This window comes from Solenopsis invicta, chromosome 7, assembly GCF_016802725.1.
Source record: "Solenopsis invicta isolate M01_SB chromosome 7, UNIL_Sinv_3.0, whole genome shotgun sequence".
Classification (NCBI taxonomy): Eukaryota; Metazoa; Arthropoda; class Insecta; order Hymenoptera; family Formicidae; genus Solenopsis; species Solenopsis invicta.
This window is the reverse complement of record NC_052670.1, coordinates 6,267,514-6,285,748: the sequence shown is the minus strand read 5'-3', so window position 1 is coordinate 6,285,748 and position 18,235 is coordinate 6,267,514. Positions and strand designations below refer to the sequence as shown.

Below are 18,235 nucleotides of genomic sequence, written 5' to 3'. Positions count from 1 at the left end.
TGAAATTTAATGTACATCAAGATATTTTATATTGCATTAGAAATTATTTTTAAAAAAGTTACTGTTATCTAGTATTCTTGCACAAATGGATTATAAATTGGTATATAAATGCGCGTGTCTACAAGGTTAAAAAAAATACATTAATATATTACAAATTTAGGTCACAGAGAAAGTATCTATTTTGTGCAACGTGAATCATACATGAAATTTGCATGTGACTCTTTACTTGAATAGAATCTTTTATTTCTTGACTACTTATTGTATACCAACAATATCATTAATCTTTCTATTGTGCTGTTAGACATATACAACCTTTTTATCAAATTATTTCTTGTTTCGTTTGTCTGCTCACTTGGGCTCACTCTGTGAAATTAATAAATCTATTTTGTGTGTATGTTTTCTTTAGAGAAACTTTGCTTCATTAAAGAACAAATTGTAACCGTTTTAGTCATAGAGTTATGATGACATTTATGAGCCATTATATGAATGTTGCTCTAGGCGGCTCAAGAGAAATGGAAGGGAAGATATAAAAGAAAGTCTGCCCCAAGACTTCCAAGTTTACAGTTTCATTCCGTCCACGAAGGTTTAGTCCGGCAATAAGAGCATTTCTCTTTATCAAAAACTTAACGATAATATGTGCCCTGTTTTAGAAACAAAGTGATGAAATGATTTAGAATTAAAGAATATTGATGTCTAACATAGTTGTGTTATGTACTTTTAAAATGTGATACAGAAATGATTGCAAAGTTATTGAGATAATTGAAATAAAGCTCAAAATAATTATTTTAGACGGAGTGATTAATTAACGAATAGTGATAATTAACAAATATTTCCTTATTACTTTAAAAAGAATATGATTATTAAAATGCAAAAAGTGTATCTAGAATATGCTTTTCTAACTACGTATTCATTAAATCAATAATTTAATTAAGGTAAATTGGAAGCACAATTACATTGAAAGTACAATTACATTAATTTAACAAAGTTCTACAAAAATGCAGGTAAGTAATTAATTAACACATTAAAAAATGAACATTTTCCAGTGCATTAAGATAAATATTTTCCATTGCAAATTAATGTTAATTTAATCGTGATGTGCTAATAATAATTTTTAGTTATCTATGGTTATTGTGCTTTTTGGCTTACTGCTGGATTTAATGGAATTTAATGAAACTTACAAAATTAAGCCGTATAAATACTACAATCCTCATTCGTGGCGACGTCCACGATGGCACTCACTTCCAAAACACCGGAAACGTTATCATCCCAAAAGAATACCATCACACAAGCATCACCATTACCATGAACCAGAGTATCACAGGTAAAATTAAAGTTAAAAATGCTGTTTTTATTAAGTATCTTGAAAATTTGTTTTGTTTTTTCATTGTTTCATTTCAATTGCTTATATTACTTGTACACACATTTAATATATACGTATTTTAATTTATTTATATATGCAGATATGCACCGTATCATGAGGATTCGGTGGATACGTCTGACCACGATAAACCTTACGTTATAGTCATACAACTTCCACACAAACATGAAAAAAAGAAATATCGTTCCTATCAACGAAAGCACGTTGTAGATCCTCCGCAAAATAATGATGATTATATTGACGACGCCGATGAAGTGAAAGTGTACAAGCTGAATAATTAAGAAATTCAAATTAAATTCAATTGCTTGTCGTCTTTTATAAAATTTATATATAACGATTTGACATAGTTTGGTAATATATTATTAAACTAACAATGTAAAAAGTTCTCAAACTAACGATATAAAGTTGAGTTTTAGTTTCGATGTAGTTTTGCTTTATGTTTGCTTGTTTTTTGACATATTCTATACATTAATCTTTTGCGTTTAAGACTATATTTATTTATGAATGTTTGTCAATGTAAATGTAATCTATTTTGCCTGAAAATATTTGAAAAATTATGCTTTATTTACTGGAATTTATTACTTTCTTTACATTTTTATAATTTTTCTATTTAATAAGATTTTTTTGCGACCATATGATTTTTATCTAAAATTGCAATTTAGGACAGTTCTGAAAGTATTCTGTTATCTTGTAATGATGGCAACAAGACCGAAGAAAATTAAACGGAGATTGGTTAAAGCAGGATGGTTTGGTTTTATGCACAATTATACTACACGTTTTTCAATGTAGTTTTTATTCCTAACGTAATAGTCAACGAACATATTGTAATTGTAAATAATAGTAACATACAATGTCGTCGTGATGTTGATGTGTCGCTGCTGCGGTCCATTTTACGCAAATTCCGTTTTATTCTCCTGACACAACGTCGACAAAGATCACTCAAACGGATTCTTTCGTGTTTTAGGCTCTTGTCTACGTCGGAAAATAGATCAGTCTTGCAAACGAGAGTTTTCGGAATTCAAATTAGTCTCCAAAAACAATTTAAGAAATATATTATTAATCAAATGTAAACATTATAGTAAATATTCAGTATACTAACAAAGTTATAGTAGCAACTCAGTCTTTCAAATTTCGATTGTTACAAATATATAATGTAAAGTTTCTATCCTTGCTATATGTACGATATATAGCACTAGATATTTATATATGTATATGCACATACATATATATATATCGAATTTTTATCAAAAGCAACTATGTAATGACGAAATACTACAACAGTCTCATCTGATTCGATGAAAAGAATTTCTACTTTAAACAGTGATGATCCTTTCCGACGTGCGCCTCGTTAAACTTCATACAATCCTTCGTTACAATACTCTACAGCCACTTTTGTGTTTATAACATTTACACTCGACTCTACACAGCCGTTTTTTATTAATTTTATTTTCTTCATATTTTTTTTGTTTTTTTGTTTAATCGTTTGTGCGTCTTTATTGATTTTCTACGGCTTCACTCTCACACGCGGTGATTATATAAACATAGAAACATACAAACACACATGATTTTTTTCATCTACGTGTCACGCACAACGCATATTAGCTTTATTTCCGTTTAATTTGCGCGAATAATTAAACTTTGCTCTTTATAATTTGCATTTCTCGCCATCAACTACATTTTCGAAGCACTTTATTGCAGGTTTCTTTTTTTAACGAAGCACTTATTTGCTCTTTTTTTACACCCGAGTTATACAGCTTATTTTTCATTTCACTTTTAGTTTTTTTTCTGTTTGTTTATTTAGCGCGTTTTACATTTGATTAAGGGGTGTGCAATTTTTCGTTCGCCGATATTGAATAGAAATTGCTGCGTGTTTCTTGACATATCACATTTATCGTGAAAGCGCATTTTATGCACTAATTTTATACAACAATCCCGACCTGTTTACGCTGTTCGGATGTTCTTCACCGATGATACACAGTAATCAAATGTTACTTAATAATATATCGATATTATGCAATTATATGACGATCTATAGATTAAACGATCTACGAAATCAATACTTACGAATAAACGAATATAAAGAGTTTGTTTGGAATTAAAGAGAATAGAACAGAATAAAAATCTGCAGAATTAGGAATTTTTTGAAATACACAAAGTATCGAAACCGAAAATTGTTATGTGCGAAGGACATCCTAACTCACGCAAATGCGAGATATGCGTGTGTGATTACCGCGGCAGCTATTTTACGCACGTGTTTTTTTTCTGTATGTGTATATAATCAGTGTTTCTCTGAAAGACTTAACAATTATATCCGTTGTAATCACAGTCGATGTAAAAGTGTACACAGAGGCGATGCTCATTAATACAATATATCTATATTTAATCTTTCGTTTACGATTTCTCTCTCCTTTCTCTCTCGCTTATTCCTACTTCTCACGTCAAGTGATGAACAATTCACGTTCCTCATCTCCACCACTCGATCGAATTTCGGTCCACCTTCGACGGATGCCCCGAAATACCTTTTTTTTTTTCCACAGCCGCCATCGCGGTTTCGATTTCACACGTGCGTGCGTGCGTGTCTCTGTAAGGCGTGGCACTTGCAGGATATGAAAATCAATTGCACACGTCAAAACTGCACCCAGCGACTTCGTTTACCCGCGCTTCTGTGATCCTACGATACCATAATCCGTGCGGTACCGTTTGCGTTCTCTCTTCCCACCAAGCAAGTAGGCCTTTCATCGGTATCGCATCGACCGGAAGTTCAGAGGGTGAGTTTTGCAATGTACCTTAGGATGACGACGAGACCACGACGGGGCTAGGCGGAGCGTTGCGGCGACAGTGTAAGCAGAGGCACGCTGGCAGGCCCTTCCCCGTCGGGCGAGCGTCATACCGGTGTCTCGAAGGTCACCTAAAACATTTATTTTATAATTTGTCGTAATGCTAGAAACAAGAGATAAAAAAGTTAATTTATCCTAAGAGAAGAACCCGAAGAGATCGATTTGTAGAAATTGAGATGTAAAATTTTTTCAAGATAATATGTACACAACAGATAATATCTCGTTGACTTATCAGTAGATCAAACACGAAGATAGGAATTTTTATTTCAGAATACTGCAAGAGACATTTTATTAAGCAATATTAAGTCGGTACACGTGCATGGTGCTAGAGATATCAAGTGCCGTTTATCAAGCTGTTAAAGTTGCTGAAGTGGATCGTGATCTGCTATCTCTCTAGTTTAGCAAAAGCCTCGGGAAACGCAAATGTATAGAAGCCATATAAGATAGTGTAATTGGAACGTTAGTGTAGAAACTGCAATTACGTCTCTCTAATACCGTGCATTAAAGTGAACTACACAATTCAGGCACGTTTGCCAAAGGAGAGTCTCTGTAAATATCTTGATGTAACTATATAGATGGGCATACGAAGTACACTCGGACGACAATCAGATTTGACTTGCCTGTAGCACAAGTACAGTTTGATTGTTTGGAGAGAGGAAGCGCTAACGATGGCGACAAGGAGTAAGCTCCCTCTCGAGTAACAGGATAGCTCACGGTATAGAAAATTATTTAAATATTATGTGAAAATTTTATATAAATCTTATATGAAAATTGTATTTTAATTTATCATAAATATTTGAAACTAAATTTAAGACATTAATAATGAAATGAGATTAAAAATATAGAAGGTAACTGTCCCAATTATTGCCATACGTATTCAAGCATACAACGGGACTCATTTATTGTCGGCAGTAATAGACAGGCAAGCAACAAATGATTATCTCTAATATATCTCAATAAATTAAATTATAAAAGTAACCTACCACATATTTATTTTATTTAAATGATATTTAATCATTGGCATAAGGTGCTTTAGTAGATATAAAAAAGTGAAAATATCGTTTTTTTGTACTTGCAGTATTTTACTTCAAATTACTTCTATTTGGAAAATGTTAACGCCTACACTCTCAGGTACATTCCTAACTTCTTTAATTATTTTAGAAATATAAAACTTATCAAATATTTTATATCATTGTGTTTACACGATAATTTTAAACGTTAAACATTTTTAATTCTTAATGTTCTCATACTTGTTATTCTAAATAATATTACAATTTAAACAAGTGACAGTAATTAAAACAGTTACTTTACACACACACTCACACACACACACACATTTATATAAAAAAAATGCTTGTAAAAAATTGAATGAAGATATTGCTCTAAAAATTTACGGGTAACTTGTTTTGTTTGGTACTAAAAGAGCCACAGCATTTCTTGCGCCACGGGGTGACACTCGATCGTCTAGCGTATCTCTTTAATGAAGTCAACATAACCAAGTCAATGAATGAAATCAACTACCCACCTCTCGAGTCCCTTTTTTCGATCGTTTTCTCTCGAGCTTCGGTGTCTGAGGTAGCAGGGTGTAATCGCCGCTAGCACCCCCGCTTCGCTGTCGCGCCACAGGGGGGTGGTAGGACAACGCGGGTGCTCGCGGAGGAGGCGAGAACTGGATACCCTGCGGCAGTAACGAGTAGCCGAGGTTTTGGCTTTGTTGAATGAACGGCGAGGTCGGCGGGAAGTGATTCGCGACTACCGGAGTCCAATACTGATGCGAAAACCGAGTCGAAGAGTTCTCTGGGGACAGACAAATTCCAATTATCTTAGTATACAGTTGGCCTTTAAAGGTTAGTCTTTCTGATGTCCAACTCGCCATATGAAAGTGAATATGTCACTCGGTATAGCCGAGAGCTTATATAAACTGAATTATTCGAAGTCTTGGCAAAGGCGAAGGTAATAATACGAAGCGAAATGTGAAACGTTACGACAAATACATCTCTAACGTTGAAATATCATTTGACTGTTTGCTGGATATTTTTGCGACGTAAGAAATTAATCATCAGGATTCAGAACTATATAAAGACTATGTAGAATAAAGAAAATGCCAATTCATCAAGAAAAAGTGGATAAGACTGCGACACTTACTGTCACTACGTGAATTGTACTGCTTCTGCGTCTTCCAGGTCGTCGATCGAACCCTTCCGGCTGTTTCCGTATTAACGGCGTCGACACTGAGACTTCTCGTGACCCCCCTGTAAGGATTCGACGTGGCGTTCTCACTGGTGGTCGCGACACCAGCAAGCTGCTCGTTAAGGGCGTACAACTTGGACGTAATGTCCTTACCGATGAGAGTGTTGAGAACGACCTTGAGCAGCGGCCTGTGCCGGAGCACCCTGAGTAACCTCATTCTCGTCCAACAGATATACGTGCAGGACTCCTCGGCTCGTATTGTCACCTGGAAGACGTCGGCATCGTTTTCATGCGTGGCCTCCCATTCGGGTGAATCGACGAATTGGTAGGCTCTGATGTAGTGCAAGTGAGTCCCGTCGCACGTTACCTTCAATCTGGAATCAAGAGGCGAACTCATCATCAAAGTTACACGCAACATCTCTGACAGAAAAACGCTTAATAACATTTCCTTTCTCCAATAATGAATTAATAGAGCATATGAAAAAAGATTGAGTAAAGTGGATTGAGTAAAGAGTGGATATGAAAATTGTTAAATTATATTTCTCGATATTTTAACTCGATTTCATAAAGGTCGCAGAGATAAGATAAAAGGCGTCTACATTAATTCAGTTTTTAATTAGCCTTTAATTTTAATTAACCTTTAATTTCAATTAGGATCAACTTTCTTTCGCGAGAAATAGCGCGGCCTCTGTTCGAAGAGAATTAATCTTTAATTAAAAAGAAGGATACCCACTTCCCACGTAAAAGAATGGACAGCCTCCTATCCGCTGGCGTGATTCCTTCCGTCGCGTAAGTCTGATCGGAATCCAACTTGAGTATCCTTGCCTCCTTTGCCAACTCTTGGAAATGCTTTTTGCTGACCTTGTAAGGCTTGAAGAGCTTCAAATAGAGCTCGGCTAGCTCGGGGCTGAGAGCCGGGGGCAAAAATCGGCAGGCGAGTATCAACGAGTGAATGCCGTTTAACAAACCGAGGGCCAAGCACCATAACATGGCGTCCAGAGCGCATATGGTGAACCCGGCCCAGAGAGCCGCCAACATGAAACCCGCCGTGAGAAACGTGCGAAGAGCCAAGATGGAAGCCTTGAACGAGCGCGGCACCAGAAACGCAAACGCAAAAAATAAATTTGCTGCCTGAAATTAGCATGATCAATCAATTATATTATATATTATAATTTTTTTTTTCAAAATTGTAATTATTAAAGCGTTCTTTTCTTTTGAGTCTAAAACTTTAAATATAACGCAGAATTTTCTAAATAATGTAACTTCTGAGGAAGAGATATATTGAAGACATTGATTATTACTCGTATCATGCGAAGGAAATATCTCATAAACTTTAAGAGGATTTAGAAATTCTTCAAAACCTTAGAAACTCTTCTTCACCTGGAAGAGCTTGTGTTGAGCAGCTTCCCATTCATCGCAATAGCTACCCGCTAACAACACCGTCGCGTTCAGCCTCTCGGTAACATTGCTGACTTCAGTGCCGTTCCAGTCCGGCCACGTGTAGTTGAAATCGTCCAGCGAGTAGCCGCCCAAGTTTGGCAGACCGCTATAATTGAAGGTGTAATCCTCGCTCGAATAAGTCGCCGTCGATGTCGACGAGGTGGAAAACGGCGTCGTCGTCGAGGACGAAAGAAGGCTGCCGCCGGCCATCGCGGGTGAATCAGTCGTATTCGCCATTTTTTGCCGAGGGCGCGTGACACGTGCCATCACCTTTAACCCCTGCAAGCCAAACATTGATACCTTTTAAATATCAATCTTCAAAAATTTTTAAGAATTGCATTTGCCAATGTGCATTATTATTTTAATTACTTTTGCAGTATATATTCATAAAGATCTAATACGATTTTTCTTATAAAACATTACTAAATTGATACTATGAAATAAAGTAGAAAGTTCAATTTGAATATAAGAAAATCAACTATTGCATTTCGTGGATCAAATATCTAATACACACATAGTGCGTACAATCACCAATTTCTATTATTTTAATGAGAAAGTAATTAAAATCTCTCGCTGAATGCATATTTAACAGTCAATTGAGATTTTATTTTAAGCCAGACAAATAAATTCAGAAGTTCCCTTTTTGAATAATAAATGTTTCGATAACCGCCAGAGTTATCAATACGCTAGAGACGACCTTTTATATCGAGATCGCTGCATATATTCTTGCCCTTAATTTATCTAAATTATAGTTAAGCACCGGCTGTCAGATCTACAGCACAAGTCAAAAACAACTCGGCGATTAGCGTGGAATATTGATTTGACTCTTCGTGATTTGGGATGCAATATCTGAGCTTTATTATCTTCGAGGTCGTGCCGCGAGGGCCTGCGTGACTTTAGCATTTCGTTTCACCGCCGCGCCGCGCCGCGCCGACCCAAAGATTTCGCGGGATATTTTCTAGCCGAAACGGCGAAAATCTCGAAATAGCATGCAGTTAAGGATCGACCTCGTCATCGCCATCAGGAAAGTCGATTTTATCTGCTTTTAAGATAGACTATACAGAATGCCCCCGAAACTGCAAAGAGGCATTCAAACAGCAAAACCGAACAAAACCTCTTGGCACGTATCTTGTGGCTCTTCCAAACTGTCTCTTTTCGAAGATACATCTGTGCAATTTATACTCTTAGAGAACATATTGAGTTTCATATAAAACCTATTTCATATAAAGCTTACTTCTTGCCTCTGCTCCGATTCCACGTGGTTTCTTACTACATGAAGTAAAGCCAGCAATTTACATTCTAATAGGTCTTTTTTTACGTCGAATAGAATGAATGCATGCGATTCTTGTCCAGAATTAGAAATTTAATACCTAACGATATACTGATATCCTTCTATGTCGCGATAAACATCTGCAATGAATCAAGTAAGATAATTTTACGTATATTCTTTTTTTTGGCAAGAAAAGTATATTATTTATATTGCTTCACTTGTTAATTCAGACTCAATAACAATATGAAAGTCACTGGTTCATGCAATCTTATAAGAATCGATAAAGAGAATTAAATCACGCAAAATAAATTTTCGATTATTTAATATTGCGAAGCAATGCTGTCGATACAATCTGCACAACCAGCCAGAAACGGCCAGAAATGCTATTTAACGTTCTTTGCGCTGACACAGTACACGCCAGTAATCGTGGATCCGCTCTCGGAATGATTCAATATCATCATTCGATTTTCGATATTTCCGTCCGAGGTGAGCCGGAGTCACGCTTTCATCTAACGGAACTACGTCTGCTGGTAGACCGGAAATTCGTTAGGACACTCTTTTCGGCCTGATTCAATACGTACAATGGATAAACTGGAATCTAGCACGAGAGAAGCGTATGCAATCATGGATAACTGTTGTCCGAGTTTCGATTATCTCCTCCTTCGACGTCAGATATAAAGATTGAATATTTTCGCATTTGATTCTACGAAAGAGCAATACGTACTTAAAAGCTATATTCGAAGGAGAGCACTGTATTTAATTAAATGTTCCAATTGCTAATTGTGGATTCAGATCTATTCTTACAACAATTCGTAGCATCGTAATAGGGATTATGTGTAAATTATTATAAGTGCCACTTTTAAAACATCGACAATTTCACTTGCACAATCTCACTTCTCGTGAGACACAGCTCTCGTCATTTTTAAACGAAAGCATTATAAATCGACGACCGAGATTGCGTCTATTCTTACAGTTCGTAGCATCGTAAAAGAACATAACTTATGGACGTAAGTGCCATTTTTAAAACCTTACTCTGACAGTTTCATTTGTACAATTTCACTCTTCGTGAGACAGTACTCTCATTATTTTTATACAAAAAATAATGTTACAAACCCACGACCGAGATTCCCTAAATAACACAGTCGATATAGAATTTATATTTAAAGCAGAAGTTTTAGTTATATAGGTCATAGCATACCGTGAATTGTGGAGAGAAAGCTAATCATATTAAGAGCATCAAAATCCGGATATTGTTTACGCTTGGTTCATCTTTGATATGGTTTAGTTTTGCCTGAGAGATTTCCTGAACATATTAACTTGATTTTACGTTCGTGCGATCCCTAAAGAGTTAACGTCTGCTTACTGCAAGGGCAGCTTCGTGCATTTCGTTATGCAAATCCTAATTCGCGGCTTAGGCCGCGCCGCGGTACAAGTTTGATTCTATCTTGATATTCTTTCGTTTAATCTCTCCGTGACGTGAGCTGTTCCTCGCTAAAGGAAACGCAAAGTAACTAGATAATCGGCTTGGCGAGCGAGATTTTTTAACTGCAGATTTCATCAGCTCTTGCCCTGTGGGTATTCCTATTATCTTAATAGGACGTTCTGCAGACTGTAGGACATTCTAATCACTGTAAAACCCTTTTCCATTAATATTATAAATAGTTGTGTACCTGGGATCAGAATATATTTATTTTAAACTTCTTTGCGGATGTAGATGTTAATCTTTACGTACTATTTATATGAAGTGAGTAAAAAGAAAGGAGAATAAAAAGTGAGAACGTAAAGCTTTCCTGAAACATCTCTAAAATCACAATAAAATTAAATAATGAAATTTTGAAAATTTATTCTTATTTTTCGAGATTTCGAAATTTCTTGTAAACCAATATTATCTGCGTTGATATATTCTTACTTGTACCGATTAACTCATCTAAAATAACGTCACACCAGTTAATCCGCACGAAATGGGTGGATTTCCAGAGAGAGATCCTTCTTACAAACGGCCGAAAAGTTTCAAGGTCATCGTGCCTCTGTATCGACTTAGCTCGTATGGTAATTAAGCACGAAAGCGGGGCTTTCGTGACTGGCTGTGCTCACTATCGCCCCAGAAGACTTATTCGCGAGTTCTGCATGGGCTCGGCTGGGTCAGGGTAAATCACGTGACATCATAACAGGGTGTGGTGATTCACGTGAGGCTTTTAAAAGCCTCCCTGCAACGTGTGCAGCTTGCATTTACGACGCGTCGAATTTTTACGCGAGATCCAAGTGTTCAAGTCATCGATCGAATACTGAGAAGAGGGCTTTCTTCTGAGAAGAATAAGTTGATGTAATAAACTTGTAAATAGTTGACGACGTTAAAACTAATAGAAATATGTAATAATTATACACGATGTGTAGAACACTGTCTCGTTCATCTTGATTGCTTTAAAGAAATATATATTACATTTAAGCAACTATCTGTATTAAATTTTTAAATCTAATAAAAAAAATATTGACAATTTTGCTTAAAAAAGAAGTTAACTTCAAAGCTAATAAATAGTTAACAGTTAAATGGTAGAATAATATGTAATATTTTAAGAGATCAAACTATACACGTGTGCGACGTTGAATTAAATATTATTAGATCTATATTTTCATCTCTCGATCGTTTTTTTATTTTTTTTTATTCAAATCAGGTTAATTGGCTTTCTTTAATTTGAGCCAACAAATTAATGTCGATATCGAGGGAAAAAAAATGAGAAAACCAATATACTCTCTTTTATTGCTCGTACCGTGAGTCCGTATGTAAATTGGGTCTCTGAAAATATGAAAATAATCTTGTCGACGGGCAAGATATGGCTCGCGTGACGACAATCGCTTCCTTGCGATTTTACTTCCGTTTGCCACTTTGTTCCGACCTCGAAGTTGTTGGCTTATATAGAAAACGTCGGTTCTATTAATTTCAGGAAATTTCTGACAAATTAATGAAGTTTAATTGGAGAAAGTTTAATCACAAATATTTAAATTGCGCATAATGTAGACGTAAATAGAGTGTATCTCTTTATTATAAGAGCAAATCCTAATAGAAGATAATTCATATCCGCTTATTCTATTATTTCATAAAAATTCAAAAAGGCCGCAAAATCAACAATGTATAAAAATGCAGATGAGGAAGACGACCGAAATGCAACAGCGTCACGTAACCATTCTGGTGTCACGTAACTATTCTGGAATCGACCTGGAATCACCGAGCGGACACGTTCTGTCATTCCCAATTCGTTTTACGATGGACAGCGGCGGTTTGTCGGACAGCTTTTGAATTGGATTAAAGCCGGCGGAGGGTTTGAAGCCAACCCTTTGCCCTTCGATCCCTCCATTCCCACCGAAACGGTGGCCGACAAGCCACAGGAGACAGCAACAGCTCCGACAATGTGGCGCTTGACCGGTCACAATCCAATTTATGTCAATGGAATTACCTAACTTATTTCCTTTTCTCTCCATAGAAATGACTTGCCTATTTTCAATGGTCACTGGAACTTCTCGCGAGCATTGTATCTTTATATCCAATGTATTTTTTTATTCCGTAGCTTTCTAGATTTATATACCAACGCATCCAACATCATTAAAAAAATAATTAACGGTTAAATAAATTTTTAAAGTTTCAAAAAATTTAAATTGTATTGACAAATTGTAAAGATTAATATAAAACGGTCACTTATAAAAACTTGTTCAAAACTTTTGCTTAAAAATAAGAAAAGCAAAATAGGATCTTAAATCGATAGCTAGTTATTATTTTTATCACAAAATACATTTACTAAAAATGTATAACTTTGATAGAATTTAATCGCATTTTAGAGTTAATAATAAAGAGAAATAACTTAAGAAAGAAGTACTGACTGCAAATATAAATCTCGATCCCTATAAAAATGTCGTTTGTCGAGTCAAGGTCCTTGCTGGAGCACATTGGACTTGCGCTTGGATTTACGCCGGGCACACTTGTTGCCCCGTTAAGCTTATCGTAAACGAGTCCAGTGCATGTAAATAGTTTTACACAACTTCTTGACCCCTGTCCAGGATTCGTGCGTGATTACTTCATAAATGTTCACAACTGTGTGTGGCAGAGATCGTTGTTCTTTTACCATCTCCTCGCATCGCAATTAATTTTTAGCTGTACCCTTTTAATGTGAAATGACAAGAATCGTTCATATTCGCACGATCGTGTTGCGTTGAATTAGCTAACGTTAGTTAACACGCAAGTTGATCGTATTAGCATTTCAAGATAGCAAAATGCTATGAGCTTGCTGTTGTGTTGCCATTGCCAACAATCGTTGCTACAACTAATTTTGACAAATTCGAAATAAGGTGAGACAGCACAATGTCGGTTTGCATTCACGTGAATACGAATTCTAACAACGGCAAACTGATGGCAACATGACAGCATCAATTTTGCTGTTTGCAAAGAGGTGATTTGTGACAGCAATTTGTCGACAGCTCGTGTGGTCAATTTTTCATTCACAATTAATAACACATTGACTACAATTTAATGGCAACTTGAAGGCAACTTGTCGTCGTCACGCCATTCGCAACTATAACAGCATTGTTAATAACAACATGACAACGCATAAAATAATAAATGCTAGATATGATTTTAGATGTCAAATAACAAATCCTAAAAACATTTGCTACAAATAAAATTGTATTATCAACACATTATTTTATTATAATTTTCATTTTTAAGCTCAATTTTGCAAACTCCAATTTTGAAGACTTGAAGAAATTCTTTCATGTGAAATGTATAATGTTCTTCTTTTAAAACGTATTCTTGTTAAAATAAGAAAAATGTCTTAATGTTGCCTTTTGTTCTATACCGTGCAATTTTTATCTACGAAAAATTTAGTAATAATAAATAATTTTATACTATCACAACATTTTATTAGCGCAAAGCTACAATCAAAATACTTCATAGCTTGAAAACATTTACACAATAATAAAAATCATTATATACGTTTATGACAACATATTGATGACAACATAACGTCCTAGTAAATGTAACGTCCCAGATAACAGGCATGTCTAAAAGACATTCAAAAGACATCTTAAGACGTTTTAATTACAAAAAAAACGTCTGAATTTAAATCGTTTTTTAGACATCTTTAAGACGTCACAATGTTGTCGGGGGTATCAATAACAACAAAACGTATAAGCATAACAGTTCGTCAACTGATAACATGTTTAAGCAATCACATTGCTGCATTCATAACATATTCTATTTTGATGTCAGCAAACGTATGGCAAATATATAACAACACGTGCATTAGCTTGCTCAATATGCTATGTCATGCTTGACTATCTAGGTTGCTTGATGTCGAGGAAATTGTTTCACCAATCTAAGTCCCTTACTACTTAAGCCAGTAGCAAAGGGCTTACTATTCAGACAAGTAGTAAAATCCAATTGCCACAGCCGAGCGTAAAATTTAGTCCTACGAAAACTACTTATCATATAAAGTGACGATCTTACTCCAAATACGAGGGGGAGAAAAATTCGGATACGTAAGACAATGAAACAAAATTTGCGAGAGCAAACGCGATTTCGTAGCAATTTTAAATATTTACGCCAATAAAAAGAAAGGAGAGTTAATTCTCCAGACTGCAGAAGGGGGAAGTTTATAGTATAGAAAACAAGTCGATGCGGAGTAGCGTTTACTCTCTCTTTCCAGTAAACAGCCAGCAGCTGTCTACAATGTGACGCGTAGGGTTGGCGCGAGCGCCGTACGAGAAGAGAGGGCTATCGACCCTATCGACGGCGACGGAGGAACCACGCGGTCTGCTACGTGCCACCCTCCTTTCTCAAAGGCTACTATATACTGCGACACACGTGTCGGCTGCTAAGTCTCCGACGTTTTGTCGAAGTGCGACATCCAAATCTGAAATTCCGTTTGCAAGGCGTGTTTTTTATCCGGGATGAAAAATATTGACACGCGGCTTATTGTGCAGCTGCACACGTATCAACATATTGGCGCTACCTCACGTTGTGAGACTCAGAGACGTTGTTGCGCACATATACGCAGTAGCTGGTTTTACCGCAAAATGTTAAATTATTCAGAGCAGATTAGTGTGCCCTATATTAATAGCGTAATGAAAATTTTCTCTCCGGCATTAGGTAGAATAGGTAAAATTACAAATTACAACTGTATTATTATTTAATTCATTTAATTAGATCTTTGATTTTATATGGATGATTGTATTACTATAAATAAAATTATAATATAATTTCTGTTTTCACAATGTGAGGTTTCAGTTTGTACGATTTTGAGCTGGAAGCATTCCATTTTATTTAAGTTGCTCATTCTTATTCTTGTCGCGAGAACATTTGAAAGCTCCATTTCGCCCTTACACGCAGAATTCTTACGAATTGCGAAGTTAGCGGCTTGTTACTTGCAAGTCTCGTCGTCAGCTTTGCACGAACATAAAGCAACAGGTAAATACTCTAGCATCGCATGTCACAATTAATTTCTTTTGCGTCGAGACGCGCGAAAGCGACCGATTAGAGAGATTATAACATAAGATAGTGATCTTAATGGCTGAAAAGAGTATTTAATACTTTGTAACCTTTCACTTTTGCAAAATGGCACATTTTTTTTTTATAATTTCCAGTTTATAAAGGACGTTCCAAAGCTATCGTGCAACTGTGCATTTTAAGTAGAACAATTCAATTATTAATATGCTACATTTCAAATGGTTTACACGTCACTACAACTTTTCAAGTGGTTTACATCAATACAACAAGATCCTTACCTTATGGTGGATAAGCGATATGTCTTTTGGAGTGCAAGATGAGACACTTCAGTCTACTGTGAGTATGCGACGACAACAGCGAACATGAAGGCGCTGAGCTCTCTTTGTCCTCGTCGGAATCCGCGACGCGAACGATCGTCATTCGGCGCGACACCATCATCGCGACCGATTACTTTTTTCGAGCAAGCTTGCTACGCAAGAAGAGAATCACGATGAATCGATCACGTGGATCACCGCAAATAAAGTCACAATAATTATCGCAAATTTCCCGTGATTTGTTTTAACGAAATATTTCTGGTTTCTTCGTCGCCCAGTCACTGACGCCTGAAACATCATGCGATTTACATGAATCAGCGAGGATCTAATTATCCCCTTAACTATTAAAGAGCTAAACGAGTCGCAATCTTGTCTCTTGGTACTGCGAAGTTCGCGATGAGTTAACGCAAGTTAGTTTAAGTTTTGATAATTGAGCTACGCGCGATTATAAGAGCTGGTTACTCTTTTAATTATTTTAATTAAAATTTAGTTGATGAATACATAAATAAATGGTTTTTAAAACCAATTTTTAGACTTTTTACTAGGAAAGACAAATTACAAATTAAGAAGAACAAAAGCGAGAAGCGGAAAGGGAACATCAGAAATTCATCCTTCAATTAATTAAAATTTTTATGCTAGAATATTAGAATTCTTTAAAATATCACCGATTTCCAATTTTCCAATTAATTTAAAACAAAAATTTTAAGACAATTAAAATTTCTGTTAAACACTAAATATAATTAATGAATTAAAGAAAAAATTAATATTTTTACCTAATTTTTGGATTTCAGTTTGCAACAGTTCACAGCTCTTTCTATTAATTTAGAATATATTGTATTCTTTGCCAAATGAAAGAAACATCGTGGTTTGATTACGAAGCATTACGAAGCACAAACTCTCATCCGTCATTAACGGCGATAGCTCGCCAACTTTCATTCGTAACCCAATTGTGCTCTGTTGAGTAACGTATAACGTTACCAATACGACATCAACTCAAATGACCATTATCACTCATAGTAACCTGTGCGAAAGTCTTTAAACACAGATTATCTCTATCTCGCAAGTCCCGTGAGTAATGTCAGATGTTCTTGCATCAGCTGCAGGACTATCAGAATTAATCTCCATGAACTTGTCTACATGAGTAACTAGATTTATCAAACAAAGACATGTATTCTAACATAATATTCAACAGTTAAGTACCTCAGGTGCATCACTCTTGATCAATAGCGATTACGTATTATTTTCTTTTTCACATTCACACACACACACACACACACACACACACACACACTCTCTCTCTCTCTCTCTCTCTCTCTCTCTCTCGCTCTCTCTCTCTCTTCCTTTCTTCGTATAAAATTGTCTGAAAATTTTTGATTCAAATTTTTGCTATTACCTCGAGCTTAAAGCCTTGGATGAATGCAGCACGATAGTGCTGCAATTTCTCACCAAGAGACACAATTACGCATCCAAGATGCATGTTTTCACGTTGCTGATCAATAACAATCATATATCAGCTCTCTCATTCACGACCCCGTGAATCTCCCGCGCAACTACAGCAATACACATTGTAGTTCAGCAGCGAGATCATCACTCTCAGCACTTTCTGCTCTGGTAGCTTCGTTGAAAGCTGCTCGAAAGCATTTTTCTCTCGCTCCCTCCCTCCCTTCCTCTCTCATCCATTCTCTTTCCAGCATCCCCTGTTCTCAACATACCAAATGTTCCGTTTGCTCGTCAACAGGAATACGGCAGCATCACCAGCCTGAAAAACGGATCGTATTCTTCATTGGAGTACTGTTTATACAGCAAGCTGGACGCCATGGTCACTGTCGCCAGAAACGAGGAAGAGCAGTCCTTAGCGACGGCGTGTCCTTCGTCCTGTCGATGGTGGCGGTGACGATGGTGGTGATGTTTCCCTGCTCTTCCCACGGTGGTGTTCTCTTCGCGAAACGCGGCCTTATCGATGGGAGGACGCAACACTAAGGACGACGGCCACTTGTACGCTCATCTCCGCGCGGAGTCTGCTCTTGCCGATGTATGCGCGCATGCAGAATACGTCAGTCAGCCTTGCTCTCTTGTTGGTCACCCCGCGGAGCTTTTCTCACCCCTTTTCCCGCCTCCCCCTCCCCTTCTCATCAGCCCACCTGTCCACCTTCAACCCCCTCGCTCGATCACGCTCAAGCGCGCGTCCCTCTCGCTCTTAGCCGCCCCGACCTGAGGGCGCGAAGCACTCCGCGCGAAACACTCAGGGGGTTGCACTCTGCGCGATGACGCGCCTCTGGGGGCTCTCGCGACACTAAACCACCCTTGGAGCTA

General features: G+C 36.8%; 2 protein-coding genes across 8 annotated transcripts; one reads left to right on the top strand and one right to left on the bottom strand.

Annotated features, from left to right (window-relative positions):
- Positions 1 to 74: 74 nt before the first annotated feature.
- On the top strand, positions 75 to 1,659 carry LOC105205042. The gene is made up of 3 exons (XM_026130317.2): positions 75 to 1,001; positions 1,116 to 1,321; positions 1,461 to 1,659. The coding sequence occupies exons 1-3, from the start codon at positions 996 to 998 to the stop codon at positions 1,657 to 1,659; spliced, it is 411 nt and encodes a 136-aa protein (XP_025986102.2). The 5' UTR covers positions 75 to 995.
- Positions 1,660 to 2,154: 495 nt separating this feature from the next.
- Positions 2,155 to 18,205, bottom strand: LOC105197390 (blood vessel epicardial substance). 7 transcript variants are annotated; one of them, XM_039451627.1, is made up of 7 exons: positions 16,696 to 18,204; positions 15,887 to 16,210; positions 7,786 to 8,124; positions 7,139 to 7,536; positions 6,361 to 6,779; positions 5,741 to 6,012; positions 2,155 to 4,286 (listed from the first exon to the last, which is right to left on the bottom strand). In XM_039451627.1, exons 3-7 carry the CDS (start codon positions 8,110 to 8,112, stop codon positions 4,263 to 4,265), a joined length of 1,440 nt encoding a protein of 479 aa, XP_039307561.1. In that variant the 5' UTR covers positions 8,113 to 8,124; positions 15,887 to 16,210; positions 16,696 to 18,204; the 3' UTR covers positions 2,155 to 4,262. The 7 variants fall into 7 exon arrangements, with proteins under 7 accessions (XP_039307561.1, XP_025986191.1, XP_025986192.1 ...); XM_026130406.2 differs by having other exon boundaries at positions 17,316 to 18,204; XM_026130407.2 differs by having other exon boundaries at positions 15,887 to 16,077; positions 17,316 to 18,204.
- Between the last annotated feature and the right edge of the window lie 30 nt (positions 18,206 to 18,235).

Bases quoted from the DNA above. Each gene is read 5' to 3' on its own strand.
- LOC105205042 (XM_026130317.2), top strand. The intron at 1,322-1,460 runs GTAAAATTAAAG...TTATATATGCAG, and splicing joins CATGAACCAGAGTATCACAG to ATATGCACCGTATCATGAGG.
- LOC105197390 (XM_026130408.2), bottom strand. From the start codon at position 8,112: ATGGCACGTGTCACGCGCCCTCGGCAAAAAATGGCGAATACGACTGAT. The intron at 7,537-7,785 runs GTGAAGAAGAGT...TGCTAATTTCAG, and splicing joins CTCAACACAAGCTCTTCCAG to GCAGCAAATTTATTTTTTGC. The intron at 4,287-5,740 runs GTGGGTAGTTGA...TAAATGTTTTAG, and splicing joins CGAAAAAAGGGACTCGAGAG to GTGACCTTCGAGACACCGGT.